The 26,036-nt window shown below is 40.5% G+C and overlaps 1 protein-coding gene across 3 annotated transcripts; it reads left to right on the forward strand.

Moving 5' to 3' along the window:
• On the forward strand, positions 1-24,578 carry tbk1 (TANK-binding kinase 1). Of its 3 annotated transcripts, none has more exons than XM_042078862.1 (22): positions 1-87; positions 670-775; positions 1,310-1,416; positions 3,242-3,382; positions 4,974-5,103; positions 7,010-7,191; positions 10,811-10,971; positions 11,683-11,793; positions 12,195-12,374; positions 13,141-13,337; positions 14,040-14,098; positions 16,461-16,552; positions 16,799-16,900; positions 17,198-17,276; positions 18,024-18,145; positions 18,440-18,516; positions 19,023-19,062; positions 19,229-19,330; positions 21,712-21,808; positions 22,137-22,237; positions 22,805-22,876; positions 23,729-24,578. In XM_042078862.1, exons 3-22 carry the CDS (start codon positions 1,330-1,332, stop codon positions 23,778-23,780), a joined length of 2,184 nt encoding a protein of 727 aa, XP_041934796.1. In that variant the 5' UTR covers positions 1-87; positions 670-775; positions 1,310-1,329; the 3' UTR covers positions 23,781-24,578. The 3 variants fall into 3 exon arrangements, with proteins under 3 accessions (XP_041934796.1, XP_041934798.1, XP_041934797.1); XM_042078863.1 differs by having other exon boundaries at positions 57-105; XM_042078864.1 differs by lacking the exon at positions 670-775 and having other exon boundaries at positions 2-87.
• The last annotated feature ends 1,458 nt before the right edge of the window (positions 24,579-26,036 follow it).

Genomic DNA, 26,036 nt, shown 5'->3' on the forward strand with positions numbered 1-26,036 from the left:
GTGATTCTGTGATCCTGATTGAATCTTTCCAGCCCCGTGACTATGATGTCAACATAAGAAAACGGAAGACAGGTTGGCATTGTCGGGGTAAGGAAATAAACATAAGTATGATCTGATATAAAACTACTATTAATCCAAATGTCAGTTGCATTACAGACTTTGTGTATTTGTAAGTTAACGTATAATTTAAGTGAACGTAGCCTACGTACAGGTTTTCCCTTAAAGTGAACAACGAATGCCCCAGCATGTAGTAGTAGTAGTAGCTAGCTAGAATGTCTAGTGTTATTATGGACAAGAAATCACTGGACGTTTGTTTATGCATAAGTAGCAGTATCGTAGTCTTCATAACTCAGATGACCTTAACTGTCATAATTTACTTTAAGCAATTATATTGTGGATAGTTGCGAATCATAAATGTTAAATCTTGGTCGGAGAGGACCCCCCCCCCCCCCCAGCTAGCTAGCAATAGGCTATAGTTCATAGTAGCATTCATGGTTAGCTTTTTCATCTGACATGTTAGATGTCCTCTTTCAGTATATTAGCTAGCTAGCACACTGAACTTGAGTGTTGTTACTCTTTTTGCATGACTAGTGATCAAATATTTATTATTTTATTATACAATTTGTCATGAAATTAAATGGTTTAAAACGTTGCTCCGACACGTTCTAGGTTGTTGGACACAAGCTTTTTTAATCTCGGGGGGAATTTCCCACTGGTGTGACGTCGGCTCATTTATATCGCACTGCACATCGGGACAGCTCCGTATGTCGAAATAGTAAGATGTATCGTCAATTATATCATTCTATCGTTTGTTTAAAATGGTGTCATATAATACCTGGACATTATTGGCCAACGTTAACTGTAGCATTCAAATTGTTATTGTATTGTTATTTTGTTTAGTAAACTCGCTATATCCCTTCAATAACTTCTGTCACAGTACTCACCTACTTCACCTACTTTTGTTGATTTTATGGAGTATTGTCTAGTTAGTATGTGTATTCAATTTCTAGCATGTTGAACATGACAGTATGCAGTCACTGGTTCATGTTTGAATATGATGCACACCTTAATACTGTACAAAAAACAATTTCCATCAGCATTGGTTGTGTGTCTATTGAATCTGTCTACTGTATAACAAAGAATAGCAAAAGCCTTCATATTCTGATTACACATATTCCGGTTTACATTGGGGAATGTAACCCTACACTGCAACGCTACTTGATGGAAAGAAAATATAGTCAAGTTAATAGAAGGAATTGTTCTATTGTCAACATAATGTTAATTACGTATCTGCTTCTTTCCCCACCAGCTGTTGCTTTTGAAGTCATCATGCAAAGCACAGCAAATTATCTGTGGCTAATATCAGACCTTCTGGGTCAGGGGGCCACTGCAAATGTCTACCGCGGAAGGCACAAGGTAGGTCAACAACATCTCAGTGCAGAAAACAGGAGCATGTCCTCCTAAAGCAGGCTGGTGTGGTTAGGTATGCTCCAGTAGCATCAGATAGCAAGTGTTTGAGCGGTTGATTTAAGAAGAGGATGAGACATATTGCCACAGTTTGGCAGTTTATCAGACGGGAAACCACAGCTTGTCTCTTTCTGGTGGCTGCAGCACTTGACATTTTCACAATTATGTGTGTGTGTGTGTGTGTGTGTGTGTGTGCGTGTGTGTGTGATTGAGTTGTTGTCCTCATTGTTTGTCTCCCCTCTATCTTCTGAATTTGTTTGACTTGTGCCATTTTAAATTCAGCAGCTGCTCACACTCTGTACACCCCAAAGGAAGTCAATGTAGCATTTGTTTCACGGTCACCCTCCCAGGACTAAACCCATGATTTTTGAGTATAACAGACCACAGTTCTTTGACAAAGATGTCATGTGCAATTAGGTTTTTATTATGCAATGGTATGTGTCTTTATATCTCTCAACAAAACTGCCTTAGAATGTCGACAGATCAGCTTATTTACAAGGGCCTCATACAGAGCTCTTCTTAAGTCTGATCAAATCGAATTATAATATATTCTAAAAACAAATTAGTTAGGTTGTTCAGTATCCTAATTACAAGTTAAATTTTCCAGTTAGTTGCAAAACTAATGGCTTGAAATGAACACCTGTATTTGCAATGTCATTCACATGGTTAGATTTGCCAAGGTATGAACGGTCTTGTGTGTTGTGGGTCATGTTGTTGCTAAAAGACAGAGAATCTGTAGAGAGTATCGAAGTAGAACAAGTATTGACCTCTGAATTCCGAGTGTCATGAAAAAGGTAGTATTTTCTCTATGAGTCACAGACGTAGTATGCAGCCTTATTTTGTTGTGCGTAGCCCTGGTTGCTGTTGAGTCATATCCATATGTCTGGAGCTCTGGAGCTCCAAAGTTTGACCTAATATGTATCTCTAATTTTGGTATTTGACACAGTTACATCATTTATTTAATGGCAGCATTCTGGTCAAAAGTTGACAAATTCACCATCACCTCCTCCTGTCTACTCTACTGAGTTTTCATGTGGAAAGCACTGCTGTTTGTAGTGAAAAAGACATTTCAAATTACGATCACACTGATACACTAAGGTGCTGTGGGTGTCACAGTGCCACACATACCAGAACAGTCTAAGAATCACCGTTTGTTTTTTATTTTTGCGATGTCAAAGATAGAGATCTGTTCTGGGCATTTGCTTGCAGTGCACATTGCATCCCACGCTCTACATGGCTGTATGTCTGGCTCCAGCTCCTGGGCTATTGGGGTCATGTGACCTGTGGGGCCCCAAATTACCAGCACACCACAGCTGGGGATTTCCCCTCAGCGGTCCCGCGTGCAGCAATCTGCTCTGCGTCTCACTCAGCTGTCCCTGCGACGCGTGCAGCTGGGGACAGCCACTCCATAACTGCCCCCCTACTCATGGCACAGACGTCCTTCATTGCTGTATGCCACTGCCCTGTGCCCTGCCCTATCGATAGATAGATAGATACACAGATACCCCCCCCCTTAAGTATATACTTAAGAATGAAGCATAAATTGCTTCGTAAACTGATAGGAAAACAGTAGGATTTTAGGATCTTAGAAAATCCATGATTTCATAAATTGTATGTTTTTATGATGGGTGTTGTGCAAGTGTTTTTGTTTACACTGTTACACTGTTCTCTGTTAATCAAATACAAATGCAACTAGGTATGGAGTTGAAAGACTTTGTTTTCATCTCCTCTCTGTCTCCTCATTTTTTGTTTTTGTCCCGCACCTCCCATGCAGAAAACAGGTGACCTCTATGCCGTCAAGGTCTTCAACAACTTGAGTTTTTTGCGACCCTTGGATGTGCAGATGAGGGAGTTTGAGGTGCTGAAGAAGCTCAACCACAAGAACATTGTGAAACTCTTTGCAGTGGAGGAGGAGGTGAGAGTTTTTGGCTGTTTCCTAGTTTACGCAAAGCTACATGGACGCCAGGACAAGGACACGCCATCAGTGTAGCTTGCGTAGACTACGAGTCGGTTCTTTAATATGTGTGTGATCCTTGTGTTTAGAACTGGTTCCACGTATCTTGTGTTAACTTTGAAACCTTTTAGTATAGTTTTTTCACACTCTCCAAATGCTCAACAAGGTTGATTGCTTTCTTTTTGTAATCAATTTGTTTTTGTTTATAAACATGTTAGACAACAGTTCATATTGTACACCATACAGAAAAGCTTGTTAGAAGTCAACTGAGCCATGAAGTGATCTCACATCCCCAGGCCCTTTGCCCCTACATAACCTCATATGATACTGTCTCACTCAGAACTTTCCACTCTTGCGGTGTTGGGAGTGTAGGTGATTTCCAATATCTCAGTATAACTCTTGCAGTATCAACCATCTTGCAACCATCAGAACTGAATAGGCACTTTTTTTGTCAAATTTCATATTTCTGTGTTATCTCCCAAAAGGCATAAACATGGAGATACCGGCAAGGTTCCTCTTGCCCATGTTTCTTTTTTGTTTTTTTGTTACATGTATTCCTGCTCATTAGTCCTGTTTTGAAATGCCCCCTTGGTCACCAGTAGTGTCCGTGCAGAATTTTTAATAGAATTTCCCTCTAGTTTTCCTGACATATTTACCATTATTTGCCATAACCTGTTTCCAAGCATCCTTGTTGATTTTACAGTCAAGGGCTATCTGCTAAATTATTATTAAATTATCACATTTACTATGAAATGTTCACACACCTTTTTTTAAAAAAAAAAATCTCCTTTCTTTTGTCATCTGTACTTTTGGGCTAACTCAGCTGATGACTAAGGTTGAGTATCGAGTGTTTGGAGAGGAACGTGGATTAAAAGCAGTTCCCTTTGTCATAACACAAACATGTGCAAGCCAGGCAGTGTACCACTGCAAAGCGAGTGCTGTTCTTCCTTTGCTCTCTGCAGCAACCTTATGTGTGGGAGGATTGGTTTTGGTCTTGTTTTTTTTTGTGGACAATGTTGTAACAGCACTTCCTTCGTGTGTGTGTGTGTGTGTATCTATGTGTGTGTGTGTCTGTGCGTGTGTGCTGTAATAGTTATTCAGTAAGTAATCGGCAAGAGTAATTCACAAAGCATTTTAGCTATAAAAATAGCACCGAAGTCTGGGTGAGCTTAGTCTAAGACCAATTTCACATATCATAAAGCAGACGTTTTGTATGCTTCATTCCACATTGTGACATTGTGATGTTTTGAAATGCACATGCAAAATCAGTTTATAGGAGATCTGTTCACTCTTTTGTTCTTTAATTGAAAGTTAAATATGGGAGTGAGTATGAAACAGAAGTCAACCGCACATATGACATCATAGAACATTGCTAGTGCATCAGCAGACGTACTAGCCTATTGAATGGATATGTCAGCGCATCCCAGGCCAACAGTGAACGTTATTATCCACAACTTGACTAATGGCTGGCCAAATGGACCCTACTATAAGGATTCATCCTCACAGGCTGTCTCTGTTATTGTGTCAAACCTCTGCTCTTTCCATTCCCCAGTCGAACACCCGACACAAGGTGCTGGTGATGGAGTACTGTCCCTGCGGCAGCCTCTACACTGTGCTTGAAGAGTCATCGAACGCCTATGGCCTCCCAGAGGATGAGTTCCTCATTGTGCTGCAGGATGTCGGTAAGGAAGCAAAACACACTTGACATGTATTTATTGCTAAGGCATATGCTGTTGACGCTTTTTAAAAGATCTCCATTTTGGATGGTTTATTATTACTGCTTTTTTTTTCATTTCCTATTCACAAAAGAGTGGGATGTAGTAGTATATATCATTCCTCGTCACAGTGTTTTCAAATGTCTCACTTCAGTGAGATCTAGATGCCGAGGGAATAATTGTGCAGCTTGTAAGGGATGCAATTCTTCAATGTCATCTTTGTCACTTATGAGATCATACTAAACCACACTGGCTGTAGATAATTAAGATATAAAAAAAAGATTTCATAATAGATAACATATTCAGTAGGTTGGGACAATACTTTGGGTTAGGAAAATAGTTTCATTCTGACTAGGGCCTATTTAAAGGGCCAGCCCTTCCTGTGGTAAATGCTTTCACTTTTCCATTGTTTTGAACTCTGATTCCACTATGGAGGCATCTGGTTAGAAACTGGTTAAACGATTATTGTAATGCTACTGTATGTCTTGCTGTAGTAGGCTATGCTGGGATGGAAAATATGCCAGATTACTGTCCTTGTGAGCAAGTAGGATCATTATCTGCTCCTCAGGTGTAGGTGGCCAGATTAGAATAATATGTCTACTTCATTTAAGATTGAAAGTTGTTGTGTTATGTTGTATTGTGTGGGATTATTTTTGCGATTTAGGTATTTCTGAACATCAGCGGTTCCAGTGATTTGATTATAATTTAAGATTCTGACTGGACTATTGCATAGTGCATAGTGACGGTCAGATTATTGCCTACAGTGCACAGTAAGGGAGTGAATACAAATCAGTCAGTTCAGTCTTCAGGGTTGAATTAGTTAACACATGCCTGTGGATAGCCTGTCAATAGTTTTCAGGGGCCGTATTCACAAAGCATTTTATCTTACCACTAGTACTCCTAAATCGCACTAAAAGATTTTAGCTAGGAGTTTTCTCTTAAAAGTTATTCACAAAGCCTTTCAGACCTTACTCTATGATTCCAAACACCTCCCTTACGATGATGAGTGACAGGTCTGAGAATGCATTCGCTACACAAGGACAGAAGATGATGAATAACTGAATAAAAAGGCCTAGCCTATATGAATAAAGAGTAAGGCAAAACAAATAGCCTAGTAGCCTCATGAAACATACGGATTGATGCAGTGTCTTTGCAACATTATTAAATTAATCTGTCACCATATGCCTACGTTTGCAAAGAGGAGAAAATTTTAATTTGATTCACAATGAAACGTTACATTTAATTTACATGTTGACAGTGAGTAGGCTAGTTTTGGTTGTTGTTGGTTGTGTTATTGCATCCAGTGTGAAATTGTTCCCTCACGATTGGAAGCTCCTACAGCCGCATACGCATTTCAAAACATCGCAACGTGAAATGCCACAAAAAGCTGTTTGTGAATAGGTCTTAGTGAGTTAGGAGTCCTCTCGACTTCTTTTAAGCTGTCCCAGACTTAGGTGCTACTTTTAGCCATACAATTCTTTGTGAATACGGCCCCAGTATTCTACATTACAAAGAATCTTTAGAGAATCCTTGGCATGTCAATAACACCATCCCCACTCTGACACTGCAATTAGTGTTAAATCATATGCCCTACTGTTTAAAGCAAATCCGTTTGCAACTCAGGAAATCAAGTGTAAACAAAAAACTAATGAATATATTAAGTCTTTATTGACGGGACAGTGGAGAGTACACAGGAAATGATGAGTGGAAGAGAGAATGACCCCAGGAAATGACCTCGGGACAGACTTATGGTCACTGGACCCAGGCACACAGATGCTACCGCTGCACTATGCCAAAGCAGCTAAATAGAATATAATACAGGTAGCTTATATTTGATCACATGCATAGCTGAATAATGGTCTCTGTGCTTCAGTGGCTGGAATGAACCACCTTCGGGAGTACGGCATCGTCCACCGAGACATCAAGCCGGGGAACATCATGCGTGTGATCGGGGAGGATGGCCGCTCCGTCTACAAGCTGACAGACTTTGGGGCGGCCCGGGAACTCGAGGACGATGAGCAGTTTGTGTCCCTATACGGGACAGAGGAATATTTGGTGAGCTGGACAACCGTTTTTTTCTCCTTCCAGCGCTTTTGTTCTCCCATGTGTTTTCATGAAGAACGGTCTCATGGCCTGGAGCTCCCCATCCTGCTCTCTCCCTCCATTCATGTCTCTTCTGTCCTTCTGAAGGGGCAGCCGTGGCCTACTGGTTAGCGCTTCTGACTTGTAACCGGAGGGTTGCCGGTTCAAACCCTGACCAGTAGACACGGCTGAAGTGCCCTTGAGCAAGGCCTTTGGACCTAAGTTCAAAATAACCAGGCTTTCTTTGGGCAGCTGCCAAGTTCAAGATATGGTGTTGTTTCTGTCATTCTCTTATCATCTTAATCTCAATGTGAATGTAAACTGTTGGTTTAGTTTAGTTGGTTACATTTATATCATAATGTAATAATGTAAGTAATTCTATACATGTATTACTTATGTTAGTCACATATATATGCATATCTTTGGTAAATTAAGTCTTGTGTGTTGCCTTTTGAAAGTACAGCGGAGAAAATAAGTATTGAACACGTCTTTTCATCTTTTTTAGTAAGTATACTTCCAGAGAGGCTATTTGCATGAAATTTTCTACAGACATTAGTATTAACTTAGGTAATCCACACATATTAAAAAATCCAAACATTAATGTCCCTAAGTAGAGTTATGAGTAAAAAAGTGGAATGGCACAGGGAAAAAGTATTGAACACACTAAGAAAAAACAGTACACAAAGGCAAGGAATGGCAAGGAACGAGCTGGAATCTATACATAGTTAGAGAGTAATTATCCCTCCTATCTGTGCAAATTAATGTAAGCTGGGTTACTGAGCTATAAAAAGGTTTTTCGTTACCAAGTTGTCACACAAGAAACATGTCATGATGGGTAAAAGCAAAGAGCTCTTCCAAGACCTTTGCAACATTATTGTTTCAAAACATATCAATGGAACTGGTTACAGATGCATTTCAAAACTTCAGAATCATCCAGTAAGCAGTATTGGAGCCATTATCTGCAAGTGGAAGGAACATCACTGCATCATCAATCGGCCATGCACAGGATCTCCTCACAAGATTTCTGACCAGGAAGTCAGAAGGATAGTCAGAAGTGTAGCCTAAGAGCCAAGGACCACTCCAGAAAGACTTGGAGGCAGCAGGTTCAATTGTTACAGAGAAAATCATAGGTAATGCGCTCCACCGCCATGGCCTCTATGCACGCTCTATTACTGAAGAAAAACATGTCAAAGCTCATTGAAAGTCTGCTACACAACATTTGGACAAGCCTATGAAATACTAAGAGAATGTATTCTGGTCAGGTGAGAGCAAAATTTAACTCTTTGGATGTCATACTACACACCATATTTGGAGGAGAAATGGCACTGTGCATCACCCTAAAAATACCATACCAACAGTGAAGTTTGGAGGTGGAGGCATCACGGTGTGGGGCTGTTTTTCATCTCATGGTCATCTCTGGGGGGGGGGGGGTGGCATAGCACAGTGGCTCCTTTTATTAAGTTACAGCATGAGACTTACTGTACCACCTCACGACTTGATGTTACTCAACTAGCTAACTAGTATAATCACCATAATGAGTCGTGACACTGGCCCTGAATGCCCTGCCCTGTGCTGTCACTTATTCTTTATGAGAGAGAGAGAGAGAGAGAGAGAGAATTTCAGGTTTATAATTCAGCCTACCTCTGAAGTGTTGAATGGTAGGTAGAAGACCTGTGCCATTAATCAGGCCACTGAAAGAGAAGAAATCCAGTAGGCTTTCGGAATGTCGTCTGACTACTCTCTGCTCTATAACACGTCTCAGGTGGAATTACACTCCGATTCTCTTGCCCCAGAGGCAGCAGTTTACAGGTTTCCACTCTTAAAACGTTTTCCTTACAAAGTTCATGCAGAAGAGGCTAATTTTCCTATCCTGGAGAAATGAATACGTTTTTCCGTACATATATATATGTATAATATGTATATATATCAGAGGAGGCTCCTTCATTGAGGAAAGGGAGGAACACCCTCCCTAAAATTTCAGAGAAAAATAAAAAATATATAAAGTGAAAGTCATACTACACACCATATTTGGAGGAGAAATGGCACTGTGCATCACCCTAAAAATACCATACCAACAGTGAAGTTTGGAGGTGGAGGCATCACGGTGTGGGGCTGTTTTTCATCTCATGGTACTGGCAGACTTTATACAGTTGAAGAAATGATGAATGGAGCCATTTTTTCTGGGAGAATCTTGCCATCCACCAGAACAATGAGGATGAGACATGGCTAGACCTTCCAGCAGGACAATGATCCAAAGCATTCAGCAAAGGAAACTCTCAATTGGTTTCAGAGAAAGGAAATTCAGGCCCTGACTTAAATCCAATTGAACAGTTTTGGAAGTTACCTAAAGATCAGGATTTACAAGAGGGACCCCTGGAATCTTCAATATTAAAAGACTATCTGTTTAAAAGAATGGGCCAAAATCACACCTGAATACTGCGACTGATTAGTTTCGTCATAGAGGAAATGCCTTGAAGCTCTTATTACAAATAAAGGGTTTTCCACAAAGTATTTAAGAAATTTCAGTAGGCGTGTTCAATACTTTTTTCCTGTGGCATTCCACTTTTATACTCATAACTCTACTTATGAACATTAATGTTTGGATTTTTTTATATGTGTGGATTACCTAAGTTAATACTAATGTCTGGTGAAAATTTCATGCAAATAGCCTCACTGGAAGTATACTTACTGAAACAAATGTTGACGTGTTCAATATTTATTTTCCCTGCTGTATGCTACGAAATACCATGGTGTATAGCATACAGAGTGAAGCAACAAATGCAGAAATACATTTATAATTTGCTAATAATAATAAAAATAATTTGCTAATAATAATAAATAAGGACACAAGTGTGTTCTTCAGCTCAGGTTGCTGACGGAGCCTCTAGATACTGTATTCTACAGCTCTAGATTAGGCCCTGGGGTCAAGGGTCGTACATAGTAGTGTTTGCACATCAGTTAAAGGAGAATTCCGGTGTGATATTGACCTAAAGTGTGTTGAAACATGATACCGAGTGTGAACGTATGTCTCATAGCTCATCTCGGCTTGTCCCCTGCACTCAGAAATATGGCGCTAGTTAGCCGATGCTACAAACAGTTTTTCGATGGGGGTGCCTCGGGCATCGGCCTAGCCATGCAAATAAATCACTGTTTTACACCATTTAAAGCGACAAAATATCTAGCAGGAGTGTTGTAGTGAGGTATGAAGTATGGGGCAATTCCATGGAAAATTACATTTTTGTAACATCCATAACGCCAATAAAATGTGATGGTATGGCATGATGTGAATGATTACATGAAATTTGAGCATTTGCTAATTTTGGCTGAAGAATGTACATGAGAAAAAATGCTTTCCATTAATCCATTTTCCGTGGAATTGTCCTATGACAGTAGTAGGGTGGGTTGAAGTGGGTTATTTCTTTTATTGTACTAAGAGAGACAAATGTCTTTTCAATTATATTCATTTATACAGACCTTAAACGTTATCTGCCTGTCAAACACTAGTTAACATTTATAAAGAATTCTTTAGACTTTCCCCTCTAATTACTCATATCTATTTGTGTGTGTCTGTGTGTCTGTGTGTGCCCTCTAGCACCCAGACATGTACGAGCGTGCCGTGCTGAGGAAGGACCACCAGAAAAAGTACGGTGCCACGGTTGACCTGTGGAGCATCGGCGTGACCTTCTACCACGCTGCCACGGGCAGTCTACCTTTCAGGCCCTTTGAGGGACCTCGCCGGAACAAGGAAGTCATGTACGTACACTACTCAGGATGGGACATCTGGACATCTGGGGGCATAGCATTAGTGGCCCCTTTTATTAAGTTACAGCTTACTGACTTACTGTACCACCTCACGACTTGAGGTTACTCAACTAGCTAACTAGTATAATCACCATAATGAGTCGTGACACTGGCCCTGAATGCCCTGCCCTGTGTTGTCACTTATTCTTTATGAGAGAGAGAGAGAGAGAGAGAGAGAGAGAGAGAGAGAGAGAGAGAGAGAGAGAGAGAGAGAGAGAGAGAATTTCAGGTTTATAATTCAGCCTACCTCTGAAGTGTTGAATGGTAGGTAGAAGACCTGTGCCATTAATCAGGCCACTGAAAGGGAAGAAATCCAGTAGGCTTTCGGAATGTCGTCTGACTACTCTCTGCTCTATAACACGTCTCAGGTGGAATTACACTCCGATTCTCTTGCCCCAGAGGCAGCAGTTTACAGGTTTCCACTCTTAAAACGTTTTCCTTACAAAGTTCATGCAGAAGAGGCTAATTTTCCTATCCTGGAGAAATGAATACGTTTTTCCTATATTGTTCTTGTCTTTGTTTTAAACTAACCATATTATATATATATATATATATATATATATATAATATGTATATAATATGTATATATATGTGTGTGTGTGTGTATATGTATGTATGTTTATTATATTGATATTCAATATTGTTCCTTGTTTTACTGTGCAGGTATAAGATCATCACAGAAAAGCCATCAGGGACCATCTCTGGGCAGCAGAAGTTTGAAAACGGCAAGATTGAGTGGAGTTCAGAGATGCCTGTGTCCTGTAGTCTCTCCAAGTAAAACTCAAATGTTATATCACACACACAGGCACACACACATACACACACACACACACACACACACACACACACACAAACATCACACACAAACATCACACATCATACAGACACACACACACACAAGTAGAAACAGATTGATAAATATACTTACATTAGATAAAAATAAATAGTGGCTCTTCTTTCTATTCGACAACCCTATGGATTACGCATATTGTCTATTTTCCCTTTTGAGTCACTTTGCCAATTAGCCAACATCGCTACTGGGAATGAGAAATGGGAAAGACTTTCAACATCCGGGACTTTCCCCTTCTGATTGATTTAGTTTTATCAGGAGTCCTAGTACTGAGAATAATGGCAGCGCTGTGTCTGACTCTCTGACCTGTCTGGACTTTCCCAAGGGGACTGCAGAGCCTCCTGACCCCAGTGCTGGCCAACATCCTGGAGGCCGACCAGGAGAAGTGCTGGGGCTTCGACCAGTTCTTCGCCGAGACCAGTGACATCCTGCACCGTATGGTGGTCTACGTCTTTAGCCTGCAGCAAGCCACGCTGCACCATGTTTACATCCACAAATACAACACGTGAGTGCTGCCATGCCATGCTGGATACGACTACATTTCCCAGACTTCCTTGGTCTTGTTTAATACCCTAACATCAGCAATCAAGAAAAAAAAAAACAACTTTGCGTCAGACCTGTAAAGTAAATTATTTGCTCCAACTACAGTGTTTGATATAACTGGTATAACTGTTATTTTTCTGTGCTGGAGACACTGTAAAGATTTAATCAGCTCAATTTCCATAGAGCTTTTAACCTACAGTATGTACAACACTGTGTAAGCTTCACCCATCAGTCTACACTATCAGCAGAGCACTTATAGATACAGATAGTGATCTGCATCTTACCAGTCTACAGTCTACATTTTTCAGTTAATTCTTTGTTTGGCCAGAATGAGGAGCTCCTGCTCCCAAAAAAAAAGGACCGTACATACGGCTCTGCCAAAAAACATCTGTGGTCTCTAGCACCGTTGTCGTTGAAGTCTTGTTTCATATGTCACGGTCTTCCTTTGTAATCATTAATAATGTCAACAATAAGAAAGTTTCAGGTAATAGTAAAGCTATGAACATGATGGCGATAACAGTGATAATCAAATAATAATAATAATAATAATAATAATAATAATAATGGAGATAAATTAGATAAATTGATAGGAAAATAATAAATACGGTAAAAAATTGTGAAATAAAAAAAATCACAAAGAAACAAAAAAGTGGTAGAAATAAAGTTCACACGTCTGTGGAAACATGTAAATTAAAGACTGGAAACCTGTCCCCTCCCCTCCCCCACAGAGCCACTCTGTTCCAGGATGTTCTCTTCAGATGGACCAACATCACCCCCATCAGCCAAGAGTTCCTGTATGAGGGCCGTCGGCTCAACCTGGAGCCCAACCGCCAGGCCCAGACCTTCCCCCCCACATCACGCGACAACCCCATCATGCTGGTCAGCCGCGAGCTGGTTAACACCGTCGGCCTCATCTTTGAAGACCGTGAGTTTGTATTTTATCTAGATATACTGTATGTTTGCGTTTACCTCATCTATGAAGACTGCAAGCTTATTTAGACGTACTGTTTATTTGGTCTTAGTCAAATCTAAGAGCCATTTAAAATATCAATTACAAAGAGTTCAATATTAATTGTGAATTTGTCAGTTTTGCTTACCTTTGTACACCTCTTTGTAAAATCATAACTTTTCATTGGGAAAGACACATTCATTGTCAGGTTTGAAGAGAAATAAACACAACCACTGACTTTTCTTTTAGTTCCTTCTTTGAAACCACAGACTTTCTAGACTAGTGTGCATTTGGAATGAAGTACATTTGGAATGAAGTAGCTCTATTGAAAGCCTAGGAAGTCATCCATAATGTGGAGCACAGAGCACAGCTTTGCCTAGCAACCCGAGCTACCTGAGCCCCCAGAACTAGTGTAAAGGGCAGAATGACATGTTTTTAAACACACACTCACTCTCTCTCTTTCTCTCTCTCTCTCTCACACACACACCAGGCTTGTGCAAAATTCCAGAATTGAATTGAAACTGGCTCTTAAATTCCAATTAAATTCTTGAATTTCACTTGCATTTCATTTGAGGTAGCAAACAGGAAGCAGAATTGCAATTCGAATTGTGCACAACCCTGACACACACACACACACACACACACACACGCTAACTTTGCATGTTCATCTGTCTCCAGCTAGCCCACCTAAAGTCCAGCCCCGCTACGACCTGGATCTGGATGCCAGCTACGCCAAGGTAAAAACACTGTTGGTGACCTGTTGTATTACTCTTGTTGACTAATTTAAATATTACTCATGACATCCAATTGGCTGCAATGTACTCTATATGTTGTGCTTTCTATAACGAAGTTACTCTGATAAAGATCCGACTGACCCAAACGTCAGTTTAGTTCAGGGGTGCCCGAATTCTTCCCCGCAAAGGGCCCAAAATGAATCGGGGTGGAGGGTCTTGGTCCAAAACTAAATGTTCAAATGTTCATTAAATTGAAATGTATTGCATGTTTGTGTAAAATTAACATTCTTTAACAGACTATTTTTAAGAAATAAAAACACTACTCTTTACTGTGCTTGTCTTTGCACTATGTTTACAGTACTTTTATTAATATCATGAAATGATTGAACATCCATATGGCTGTTTTAAGGAGTAGAAATATACGGTTACGGATGTAAAATTCAAATCTTTGAAGAAAAGCATATGCAGCAATTCTATGTCTTGGAAAAAAATTATTTGCATCAATATGAATTATTAATATAGAACATAACATGCCCCTATTGGACAAATTGACACATTCTTTAGAACATTTAGAATATTTTTCTCAGGAATGGAGACATATTTAAATGGAAACCATATTTTTAAAAACGTTTTGTGCAACACAATGTCAAATGTAAATTTGAAGTTGAACGCATATTAAGGAATAATAAAATAAATATTCAAACAATATTAATACACATAAGTAATGAACAAAATAGTAATACAAATAAATTTGATTCAGCAATGACAATTGGACAAATTAGCTACTAGCTTCTCCTCAGCCCTCCTCACTCTTGTCATCATCATGACAATGGCTTTGCGCTGACAGAAGCTTCATAGCGGCCCCCCATCACCCCATCTAAAACAATGTTGAACTGTGGCCAGATGGTGAACTGCAACCAGTCCTTGAGTCTATAGAACGTTGATACAGAATCAAATAATAATAATAATTTGACCAGAGCGCGGGCCAAAAAAAAATAATGATGGAGGGCCAGATTAGTCCCTCGGGCCTCAAGTTTAGCAGCCCTGGTTTAGTTAATCAATAGATTGGTTGTCGTTTGTTAAAGGGGAAATCCGGTGTTAAATGGGTTTTAGATATGTTAAGTATGACCATAATCTAGAGTCATGGACGAGGGGTGCCCTTATCCAGACCCGAAGCATTCCGAACTTAACCAGTTTTTACCGATTCTTCTATAGTGCTATTACAGTAGCTCTAGCTAATTACACTGTCAACGAGGTTTTGAGCTCTTGTTAGCCTTGTAAATGGGTTAAAAGAAGTGATTTATGTGCAGTATGAGACATGCCCTGTTGCTAGCGCTATGGAAGAATCAGAAATAAAGTTCAGGATAGTGTCACCCCTCGTCCATGACTTCCTCCCTCTAGCTTATGGTCATACTTAACATATCTAAAACCCATTTAACACCGGATTTCCCCTTTAAGTGACTTTTGCGCTATTTTTTCCTATTAATACTAAACCTGTGAAAACACCACCACAAAAGCCAAAACAGCCTTTGGTCCCCCCAGCAGTTACTATGATAATATTGCTAACATATTCCCTGTTCCCTGTAATAATCTTTGCTCACATGTAGTGAGGGTGCGTCACAATGATATGAGCTATCGAGGGCCCTTAGCTTCCATTAAAACAGGGTTTGCTTAAGAAACAACAACAAACACAAACAACAGCCACAACAGAAATAACAGCGGCAGCCTCGTTTGGAGATCAAAGGAGGCCTGACTCTCGTCTGTGGCTCTCGCGGAGGTAGCCATGTGTAATAGACCATGCTATTGTTCCAGCCACTCAGCTCACCCACACCAAGCTGGTCAGCAGGCTTGAAATGAAGCAGCGCACGTCCTGCAAACAATGCAGAAAAATTGTGGAATACTGATTCTCCCTTTCCTTTTTTGGCTGATATGAGAAGGGTTGCTCTTGGGAGCGGAGTAGGTGGACAAGGCTCATGGCATGAATTGGTTTGAAGTAGCTAAACCATGTCATTCAATTCTTTATCCAAAAGATGATGATAATATCAATGTTCCTCATTACTTCTTCAGTTCTGGGACCTGTTTACAACTAGGTATTATCCTTCATAAAAGTTTAGTGTGTTCTTGATATCTCACGGAGATTAGTGTAGCATGCATCATTAAGGGTTACGTTTGAATTTTGACATAGTAGGACAAGACTCCTGCTGTCACAAGAAATGTTAACAGCGACGTCTCAAATCAGGCTGATAGACAATTTTGTGTCAGGCACTCACAGGCAAACAGTGTCCCCATCTGAACTGACGTGATGTGTAATTGTGCTCGTCATTAAACCCTTTTGAAAATCCCAACCCTGTATCTTTTTCTCCAGACGTTTGCAGGGGATGTTGGCCATTTGTGGAAAACGTCAGAGTCGCTTCTGGTTTATCAGGAACTGGTCAGAAAGGGGGTCAGAGGCTTGATGTGAGTACATAAATACACCAACAGCCAGAAATGTATATGAACATGTAATGAATATAATGAATGTGACTGTGACTGTGCATATACACACACACACACACACACACACACACACACACACACACACACACACACACACAGATTGCCTTTTGTAACACTACCCATGCTAATAACCATCAAGAAGAATGAGCATCTCACTGTATATCTGGCCTTCATACTTAATATGCTTTGGCCATGTTTTCATCCTAGAGAATTGATGAAAGAGGACTTTAATGAAACCGCCCACAAGAAAGCAGAGGTGTTTCACATGTGCAACTTCTGCAACCAGATTCTGGAGAAGACCGAACAGCTGTGAGTGATACAGCCAATTCACAGCTCTTGTATTGTGATCCTTGCCAAGCACTAGGAGTACAAGACATTTCTTTTTCTTTTGGTGCAGCTGTAGAAATATGAAATAAAATAAAATAAAAAATAGAAATAAAAAATAGAAATAGTCTCTGACAACAGTCGATATAACCAGTAGTTTACAGCTAAGAAATGTCAGAGGGGTGTTTACCCAGGAGGATTATGGGCTGAGATTTCAGGGTTACTTTCAGTTTTAGAGTTATTTCAGTGTGGTTTGTTTGTTTCTCTCTCTCTATATTCCAGCTACGAAATACTGATGCAGGCCAACTTGGTGCCATCAGAATATAATGAAATCTCTGACATGCACGGAAAAGTCCGGAGAGTAAGTTCCTCTTCCATCTTCCATTTATCACCTAAAGGGACAGTTTGGCATTCCAATACAAAACATTTTTTTTTAATTCAGCAAACAGTTCTTTAGTCATTTTCCAGTGTGTGTGTGTGTGAGTGTGAGTTTGAGTGTGAGTGTGAGTGACTGAGTGAGTGAGAGAGAGGGAGCACTAAAAAGACTCAAGCGTCTTGACTCTGTAAATAGGAAACAAATTGGCTGGGTCCGAGGCAATTCCTGCCAAACATGATGCTTCAGGATCACGGAAGGAAGAGATATTTGATTAGCTGTTGAGCTCAAATGTACAACAGCAACAACCTTTTAGCAGAACTGCAGGCTGTCCCCTTAAAAGAGGGAAGATAATTGTAAAGGATACATTTGCACAAATGAAGTCACAGAGCACGATGCCAGCAATGCTGAGCTCATGTCTGCCTCAGGGCTGTATGGAAGTGAGTCAGTGTTCTGGAGCATCATATAAAGACAGCTCTTCTTTTGTGTTTGTGTGTGTGCCTGTGTGTGCGCATGTTTGTGTGTGCGCATGTGTGGTGTGGTGTGTGTGTGTGGGTGCGTGCATTTGTGTGTGTGCATGCTTTTGCGTGTGTGTGTGTGTGTGTGTGTGTGTGTGTGTGTGTGTGTGTGTGTGTGTGTGTGTGTGTGTGTGTGTGTGTGTGTGTGTGTGTGTGTGTGTGTGTGTGTGTGTGTTTGTTTGTTTGTTTGTTTGTTTGTGTGTGTGTGTCTGCTCAGCTCTCAAGTTCGCTGAGTTCTATGGATCAGACGATGCAGGACATCAAGAATAAGTTCCTCCCTGGAGGCATGCTAACAGACGCTTGGACTCAGCAAGTGGGGACACACCCCCACGACCGCAAGTAAGGCTTCCCCATTCTGTCATTTCTCATTCATTTATGGACACAAAGAACCAAAAGAAAACCAAAGAACGGAGACTAACCATGAGAAATCTCCCTTTATTATGGGCATTTTTACAAAACATCATATACGAGGATCTTTGTCCCATATGCCATCTCTTACATAGTATGTATAAGGACACACAAATGTCTACTACAACAGAGAAAAGGGCTTATATGAGTCAGAGTAAAGGCTTTGCTGTAAGTCTAATATGGGTAGCCCTACATGCTGAGTGTCTCCCTGGTGTCTGTCCTCAGCGTGGAGAAGATTAAGGTCCTCTTGGACGCCATCACTGCCATCTACCACCAGTTTAAGAAGGACAAGGCCGAGCGACGTGAGTAACGAGCTAAATGTGCAGAGCTTGAACTGCCCACACTTGGGCTGTTTGGCAGCCGTGCAGCACCATCACACACACGTAATGTAGCAGCAGGAGCGCTCCAGTCTGAAGCCTGAATGCCAAATGTGAAGGTCCCACATGAAGAGCTGTGATGTGAAGGAATCTTTCTGTGTACTCAGAGTGTGTGGGTGATAGTAGGATGATTCAGAGTAGCTTGACATCATTGAGACCATTTTGATGCTGATTCATATACTGGTATATTCATCAATGGCATTGGTGACTATTGTTTTTCAAATATTATATTGCTTTGGATAAAAGTGTCTGCTTAATACCATAAACACAAGTATATTTAAAAAATGATAAACGACAGCTCACAGGAGAAATGTCATTAGGCTGAAAGGGAACGGCCAGCAAAGGTTCCTCCACATTGTTACAATATATATTGTTGACATTTTGGTGTTGGGGATTTATATTTGCTCATATATTTTTGGTATTGCCTCCAGGTCTCCCTTACAATGAAGAACAGATCCATAAATTTGACAAGTATGATCAAGTATTATTAATGCTTCATTTTTTCACTGTTGCATGGTTACATGCATTATACTGGCTCTTGTATACAGACTGAAAGAAAAAAAAATCAAGAAAAGACTTCATGTCTTACATTAAGCAGGCATTTTACTAATGTGTTTTTGTCCTGTGCCATCTGCAGACAGAAGCTGGTGCTTCACGCAACGAAAGCTCGAGCTTTATTTACAGACGAGTGCGCTATGAAGTACCGGCTCTTCATCTCCAAGAGTGAAGAATGGATGAGGTAACAACAGACTTCATCTCTTACTTCCAGCAACAACACACAAAATGGCTGCCGTTATATTAATGTTGCACATCTCAATGATGTGTCCCACTAGTATGTTCAAATAATTGTACACCACTTTCTAAGCTGTAAAAACGCTCCTGTGCAGTAATTCATCTCTCTAGTAATTAGTTATAACTGCTGTGTCTATAGTGTCTATATTTTAGTAGGCTCACCAATATAATAATCACATCAGTGTAAGGTAATAATATTTAATAGTCCATGCTAGTATATTTAGCAGTAATAGCAGTGCAGTAGCAGTAATGTCTGTGTAGGTGTAGCAGAGATTCTTCCAATTCACTACTTGAGGTTTTCTTTGTTCAAGGACTGCAAGATTACTTTGTGGAATGCTATACATTAAGAGTTGAAAAGAGGACTGAATGGTGTACTGTACTGTACTGTACTGTGCTGTACTGTGCTGTAACATAATGCACTGTACTGGCATTGGCAAGACATGTTCCTGTTGGAGTGAGTTAGGTGCGTGGAAGCACACAGTCACTAACAGACAATCCGAGGTGTGCAAGGCGAGCTCTACTGCTATCTTTCTCTCCTCTCCTCTCTCTCGCTCTCTCTCTCTTTTTCTCTCGCTCTCTCTCTCTCTCTCTCTGAGGAGCTACTTGAGCGTTGCCCGGGTAACGGTGCCATAGACGAGGCTGACGTGCGCTCTGTGAATTTATATGAGTAGAGGGTTATCAGTCAGATGTGTGTGTGTCTGTGTCTGTGTGTCGTGGCAGTGGGACTTGAACTAGGGTAATATAGCGTGATGTGTTTGTGTAAACAGCGCATTCCTCCCAGAGAGAGTATGCACTGTGACCGTGTGCCAAGGGAATACGATTATGAAATGTTGGAGTTAAAAGTGTGCGGCAGTTAACTTTTCCACCTCAATTATAAGGTTATTGCCCTACTGTGGTTTTGGTTTCCCTAGACTCATACCCTTCCTAGAGGAATTGAAAGTAGGTTTCTTCATAGCCATCCCACATACACACACTAAGCATACACACACCCTATCAGCATTGCTGTCAAGGCATAACAAGATTTTGTTATCAGGCCATAGCTGTGTGCTTAACAGTAAAGATGTTCTCTTGGTCTGCCCATGCGGAGTGTTCTAGAGGAAGTGCACTCGGTTGCCTCGTAAAGTGTTACCTGATTCCTGGAATAACAACGCGCTTCAGCAGACAGCTAGCGGATCGTTAGGAAAGATTAGATGAATGTGATCATTTATGTTTGGGCCTTTTTTGGGCCTGAAATCGCTGATACAACCTTTAAGGTCTGGATTTCTCACTTTGGCTAAGAGGACCATCATGACAGTCACAACACTGTTCTGTACGCAGTAAATGATACAGGAACAGGAAATAACATCATGGAAAGGAAATGAATAAAGCTAAAACAAATCATTAAAAATGTTAAGTAAATATGGTGCTGGAAGCTGATCATTGTTTGTGTGTGTGTTTGTGTATGTTTCGTTCATTCTTTAATTTACGACATATTGAGCATCCTTTCCTTATGGCTCCAAGAATTTCTAAAGAAATTGGGCGACATGCGTTCCAATTTAAAGGTCCACCTGACTGGAACAACCTACCCAGCTCTCTCCAATCTATTTCCTCTCTTCATTACTTTAAAGGTGCTCTAAGCGATGCTGGGTAACATCACTTCTGTTGACTTTCAAACAAAACAGAGAGCTAGCTCACTACTTCCTCCCCCTCCCGTGCTGCACCCGTGCAATTGAAACTCTCCTAAACGCGCATCTCGTCTGTGATTTGCTGGGATAGTTTGTTATGTTTTTATGGGCTATGTTGCCCAGGTTGTTTTTGTTGCCATTTTTTTAACAGTGTATTCAGGACACAGACAGCTAGTGGTTGGTTAGGTGATGTTTGCAGTAAGTGACATAAAATGTTTTAGCCTAAGAAACGTGCGTGGCATCACTTAGAGCACCTTTAAGCCATCTCTTTTATTTATCTCTAGGAAACCTGCTTCTCCTCCTAACCACTCTAAGATAGTGAGATTTGTTCATTTATTTATTTGACCTCTGGCATGCTTGTGTCATTTAAAGCATTTATAAAGCTTTACATGGGTGTGTAATGTGTATACTTGCTTGTGTACTTATTTGTGCGTGTTTACCTGTGGTAACGTCCCATTTGTAGAGAAGCAGTGTACATGGGTGTGGCTAGGGGTGGGAGAGCTTTTGTTTGAATGTGTATGAGTATGTTTGTGTGACTTGTGTCATGTACTGTACTAAAGGTCAAGGACCCCCCCCCCCCCCGCCCCCTGGAAAACGAGATGCTTCATCTGAAGGGGTTTATCTTACCACTAAATTGTCATGTGTCGTGATTGTTTGATTGCAGGAAAGTACACCATGTGAGGAAGCAGCTCGCCTCACTGAACGGCCAGTTCATCAACATGGAACAGGAAGTCACCATGCTCATGCAACACGTCTACAAGGTGAGTGCACCCAGGAAGTGTCCTTCAGTGGGCTCTGTGTGTGTGTGTGTGTGTGTGTATTTATTTCTCCATGTCTCCGATTGGAGGAGACGTTACCTTTACCCATAATGTGTATTCTAGCAAACAGTCTCGGATAGTGTTTTAATTATTTTTAGTTTATATAAGAATATTTAAGTGTTTGTTGTTGAGTGGGCTGAACATTTGCATTACAAGCCATGCAATTGAGAGAGAGAGAGAGAGAGAGAGCTTTAATGGCAACCTCACTAAACCTTGCGCTTTAACTCGCTGAAATGTAATGTCTCTTCTTGACTCCTCTGTGTCTCGACAGCTCCAGGAACAGTTACCGCAGAAGATCATGCCCTTAACCTCAGGCGGGATTAAGCCGCAGGCGTATCTCAGTCAGAGCACACTGGTAGAGATGACCCTCGGGTGAGTACCCATAATGCACCATACCTGTCAGTCTCCGGGGGACCAGGCGCAATTCGCAATTCGCAAGCGCAGTTAGTGAGTCTCACATTTCATTAACAAGGAAGTCGCTGAAATAGAGTGACACAGAAATTACACACCTATGATTTATACTAATGAAGTGTTGAGAAGAGGTTTGTGTTATGTGTCACCTGATGTGGTGATCTTTGGTCGATGCACATCTTAGGTTGGACATATACCGGTAATGGCCCGAGACTGTACCTTCCATGTGTATATTTTAGGTGGTATTTTTTTCTCTTTATTTATGTGACTTTGGAACTGAATTGATATGACTTTATTTATACGACTTTGGAACTGAACAATTTATATGACTTTTTATTTACTGTATATGACTTTGGAACTGAACAAGATTCAGAGAGCAGAATAATATCTTAGTCCCATTTACAAATTCTTAACAAAGTGCCTAAAATATCACTCAGCAGTGCGATAAGCAAGCTGTCATCAGAAGTATTTGTTTGCCAGACAGAAATGCTTCTCTCTGAGTGACTTACTCCTCATGTCTCATGTCAGAATGAAGAAACTAAAGGAGGAGATGGAGGGAGTGGTGAAGGAGCTGGCAGAGAACAATCACTTCCTCGAGCGGTACGTTGATCACACACATCCATGGGTGTTTAGGGTATCAGAGGAGTGGGTGATGGGCAAGATGGCAGAGGTGATCATTGACATCCTTATTAAATATGCAAATATTGAACAACGTCAGATTTGTGTTTGTTTGTTTGTTTGTTTGTTTGTTTGTTTGTTTGTTTGTTTTATTAAACCACATGTCATGCAGCACATATTTTGGACTCTAACTGCAGTAAATGCAAATGTAATAAAACAACATTTACAAGACTAAAATGTTTGTTTTACACAAAAACTCTGGTTCGCTAACTACGTTGTTGGTGCTTTGTTTAATGTGTGAGCAAGCTAGTAATGAGGTTTGATGCTGTTTTGAACAATATTACTGGCTCATGGCCCCGAGTTAATCCATTGTTTGCTATTTGGGGCTATAGCGTATAGCTGAGCAAGCTCTGCAATGGCTGGTCAACAAAAAATACTGTCTCCACAGCTTATTTGATGTGTTTCAGTGTATTTGTGGCGGCCAACCACAATATCAACATTGACCACCACACAATGATTTAACTGGTTGCACTAAATTGTGCTTAAATCTGGTTAGAATCATAACCGCGCTACAATAATTTGTTAAAAACTGTTGCATTCGAGTTAATTCTGCAAACCTACTGTACCACCACAAATAGAATTCAATTCCTTGGGAAACACTGTGTTTTAATGCAGAAAACACCCTTGGGTCAATTTTCGCTGGAATTACACTTTAAGAAGATTTTGGGGAAACTCTGCCCTGTGCAGTTTTTATATATTACTATTGTTGACACTATATTTTTTATTTATTCTGAAGAACATGTATCTGATATTAACCAAAACTACTTTCCTCAGGTTTGGAACGTTGACGCTGGATGGCGGACTGAGAAACGTTGATAGGATCTAATGGCCCACCCCTGAACCCCATGAGGAGCGACCACCATGTACATAATGCATAGTGTTGTAAATATGTTCCAGTTGCTTTTATGTTATATTTTATTTTATTTCTATCTGCTGACTCTCTCGTCTCAGAAAAAAAAGGCTCTAGAACGCGGATGACCTTTGGCCTTTTCAGGCCGCTCGTCTGCTCTTCTCTTGCTCCATGTTCCATGTCATTTTTCTCTTCTTTTTCTATCTGTGCACACGGGTCTCGTATAGAGCTGCCTTTATTTGTAGTGCCTGTAGTGTGCTAAATCCTCTTTTTTATATCAGTCTTCGTTCCGTTTTGTGGTTCGTCTTTTTACTTTATAATCAGGAAATCATTTGTCTCTTTCTGGACCCTTACTATTTAAATACTGTCTTCATCTGAGAAGTCTTATTACTGGAATTTGTATAATAATGGTTATATAATATATGAAATTTTGCATTTCCCCTCTATATTCATCCTATGGATTGAGGTTGTAGTTGGAGCACCTGTGTAGAGTCACAAACTGCTGGGAGAGATAACAGGATGGGCATTAAACTGAGTCACCTGCTCTTTGGAGATGATGTGAACATTTTGGCTGCGTAGGATCTGGCAAGGAACTTCTTCTCCCCAACTTTCCAGCTATCCCCTTGCTGATTTAATCTGGTCACTTCACACTGCAGCCTTCTTCACTTCACCCTCCATATATTTTCTTTCATTTTTTGCCTTTTGTTCTGTCAAAAATCAAACAAAGCAAGAGTGAGTGAGATGATGATAAAGTCTATATACTACAACTAAAAAGTGGATGTTCTGTGTTGTTTTTGTGTCGTTGTGGAATATGTCTGCTCCCATTTGATGCAGCAGCACAATGTTACAGGAGTGAAGGAAAAGTGTTGGGAAAGGAGGAGATGCGGCGGCATCAGCATTTTAACGTTGCGATTTAAATGGCAAAATGAATGCATATACTGTAACAAGCTGCTCTCAGACGTCATTTTGCCTTTTCCAAGGCCAATCCAAATGACTGTGATCGGAGAAGGGGTGGGGGTGGAGAGAACGCACCCTTGTGATGATGTCACAATCTCTCTCCATGGTAACCATTGTTTGCACAACATGATGCATGTATCCTAGTACCTCTCTTGCTTTCTGTCTTTCTTTTTTCTCTTTCTGTTTTCCACATCAACCAGGTCGTTCTGGGATAAGGTGAGTCAGCTGAGCTGGCAGCCATGACAGGGGGTCGGACATTACTGTCAACAGCCAACATGGGCGCAGCAGTGTTCTGCTCTGATGCCATTAATATCATGTAGTACCCCCACACAGTAGCTCACTTGTGATGTGATGAGAGAGACATGTAGCTATGACAACTCCAATTCTGCTCTGCAAGTGGCCTAAGTCACTTTGGCTAGAGAGTGTTGGGACAGTTTGGAGTGAATGCATTCATCTGCTTGTATCATTTAGTCAAGGGTACTCATTAAGGGAATCAGAGCAAACAACTGATGTTTGATCACATGGGTCAAATGATTTTATCATGTTAAAAATGGACATAATGTATAGTATAAATAGTGCCCACATATTGGGTAGGTGTGCAACACCATTACTCAACAATACAACTATTGGAGGTGTGCTATTGAATTCGCTCACCAGGGGGCAATGCACATTCACAGCATGAAGTGTACAGCACTCGAATTCACCTCTATGTAGCCTCCCTGTCTTTCGATCTGGCTCTTATCTAATTGGGTCCATTTGATGATTGTTTACTTTTTTACAAGCCTACCAATGTATCAAATACTATGTATGTCAGACAATGACATAGAGGGCTCTTCCGACTCTGTTGATGGAAGTCAAAGTCTGCTTTATTGTCAATTTCTTCACATGCCAAGAGATACAAAGAGATCGCAATTACGTTTCTCACTATCCTACGGTGGAGACAAGACATATTTTACCAATTTAAGTCCAAAGACAAACATAACATTCAAGTAAACAATAAAAAAGTAAATAAGAAGGCACATACAATGAAGAAATAAGAGCACCTCAGGCAATAAGTGTGTGAGAGGTGTCTGATTGCTGGAGTTGGACTTGCTTTCGCATTGATTTAAACATTAGAAACAAGGTACTGCTATGGAATTAGGCTCACCAGCAGGGGTGGAAATCCATGTTGCAAGTTCAAGAAGTTTATTGTCATGTACTGATAAAAGGAATTATAAGTAAAGTTAAGTAAAGCTCAACGTTAAAGAATAAAGAAAGAAAAGTGTAATAAAGAAA

The sequence above is a fragment of the Alosa sapidissima genome, chromosome 22, assembly GCF_018492685.1.
Source record: "Alosa sapidissima isolate fAloSap1 chromosome 22, fAloSap1.pri, whole genome shotgun sequence".
In the NCBI taxonomy this organism is placed as follows: domain Eukaryota; kingdom Metazoa; phylum Chordata; class Actinopteri; order Clupeiformes; family Clupeidae; genus Alosa; species Alosa sapidissima.

Coding starts and splice junctions, on each gene's coding strand:
- tbk1 (XM_042078862.1), top strand. CDS start 1,330: ATGCAAAGCACAGCAAATTATCTGTGGCTAATATCAGACCTTCTGGGT. Junction 5,104..7,009: donor CATTGTGCTGCAGGATGTCG/GTAAGGAAGCAA, acceptor TCTGTGCTTCAG/TGGCTGGAATGAACCACCTT. Junction 22,238..22,804: donor CTGGTAGAGATGACCCTCGG/GTGAGTACCCAT, acceptor GTCTCATGTCAG/AATGAAGAAACTAAAGGAGG.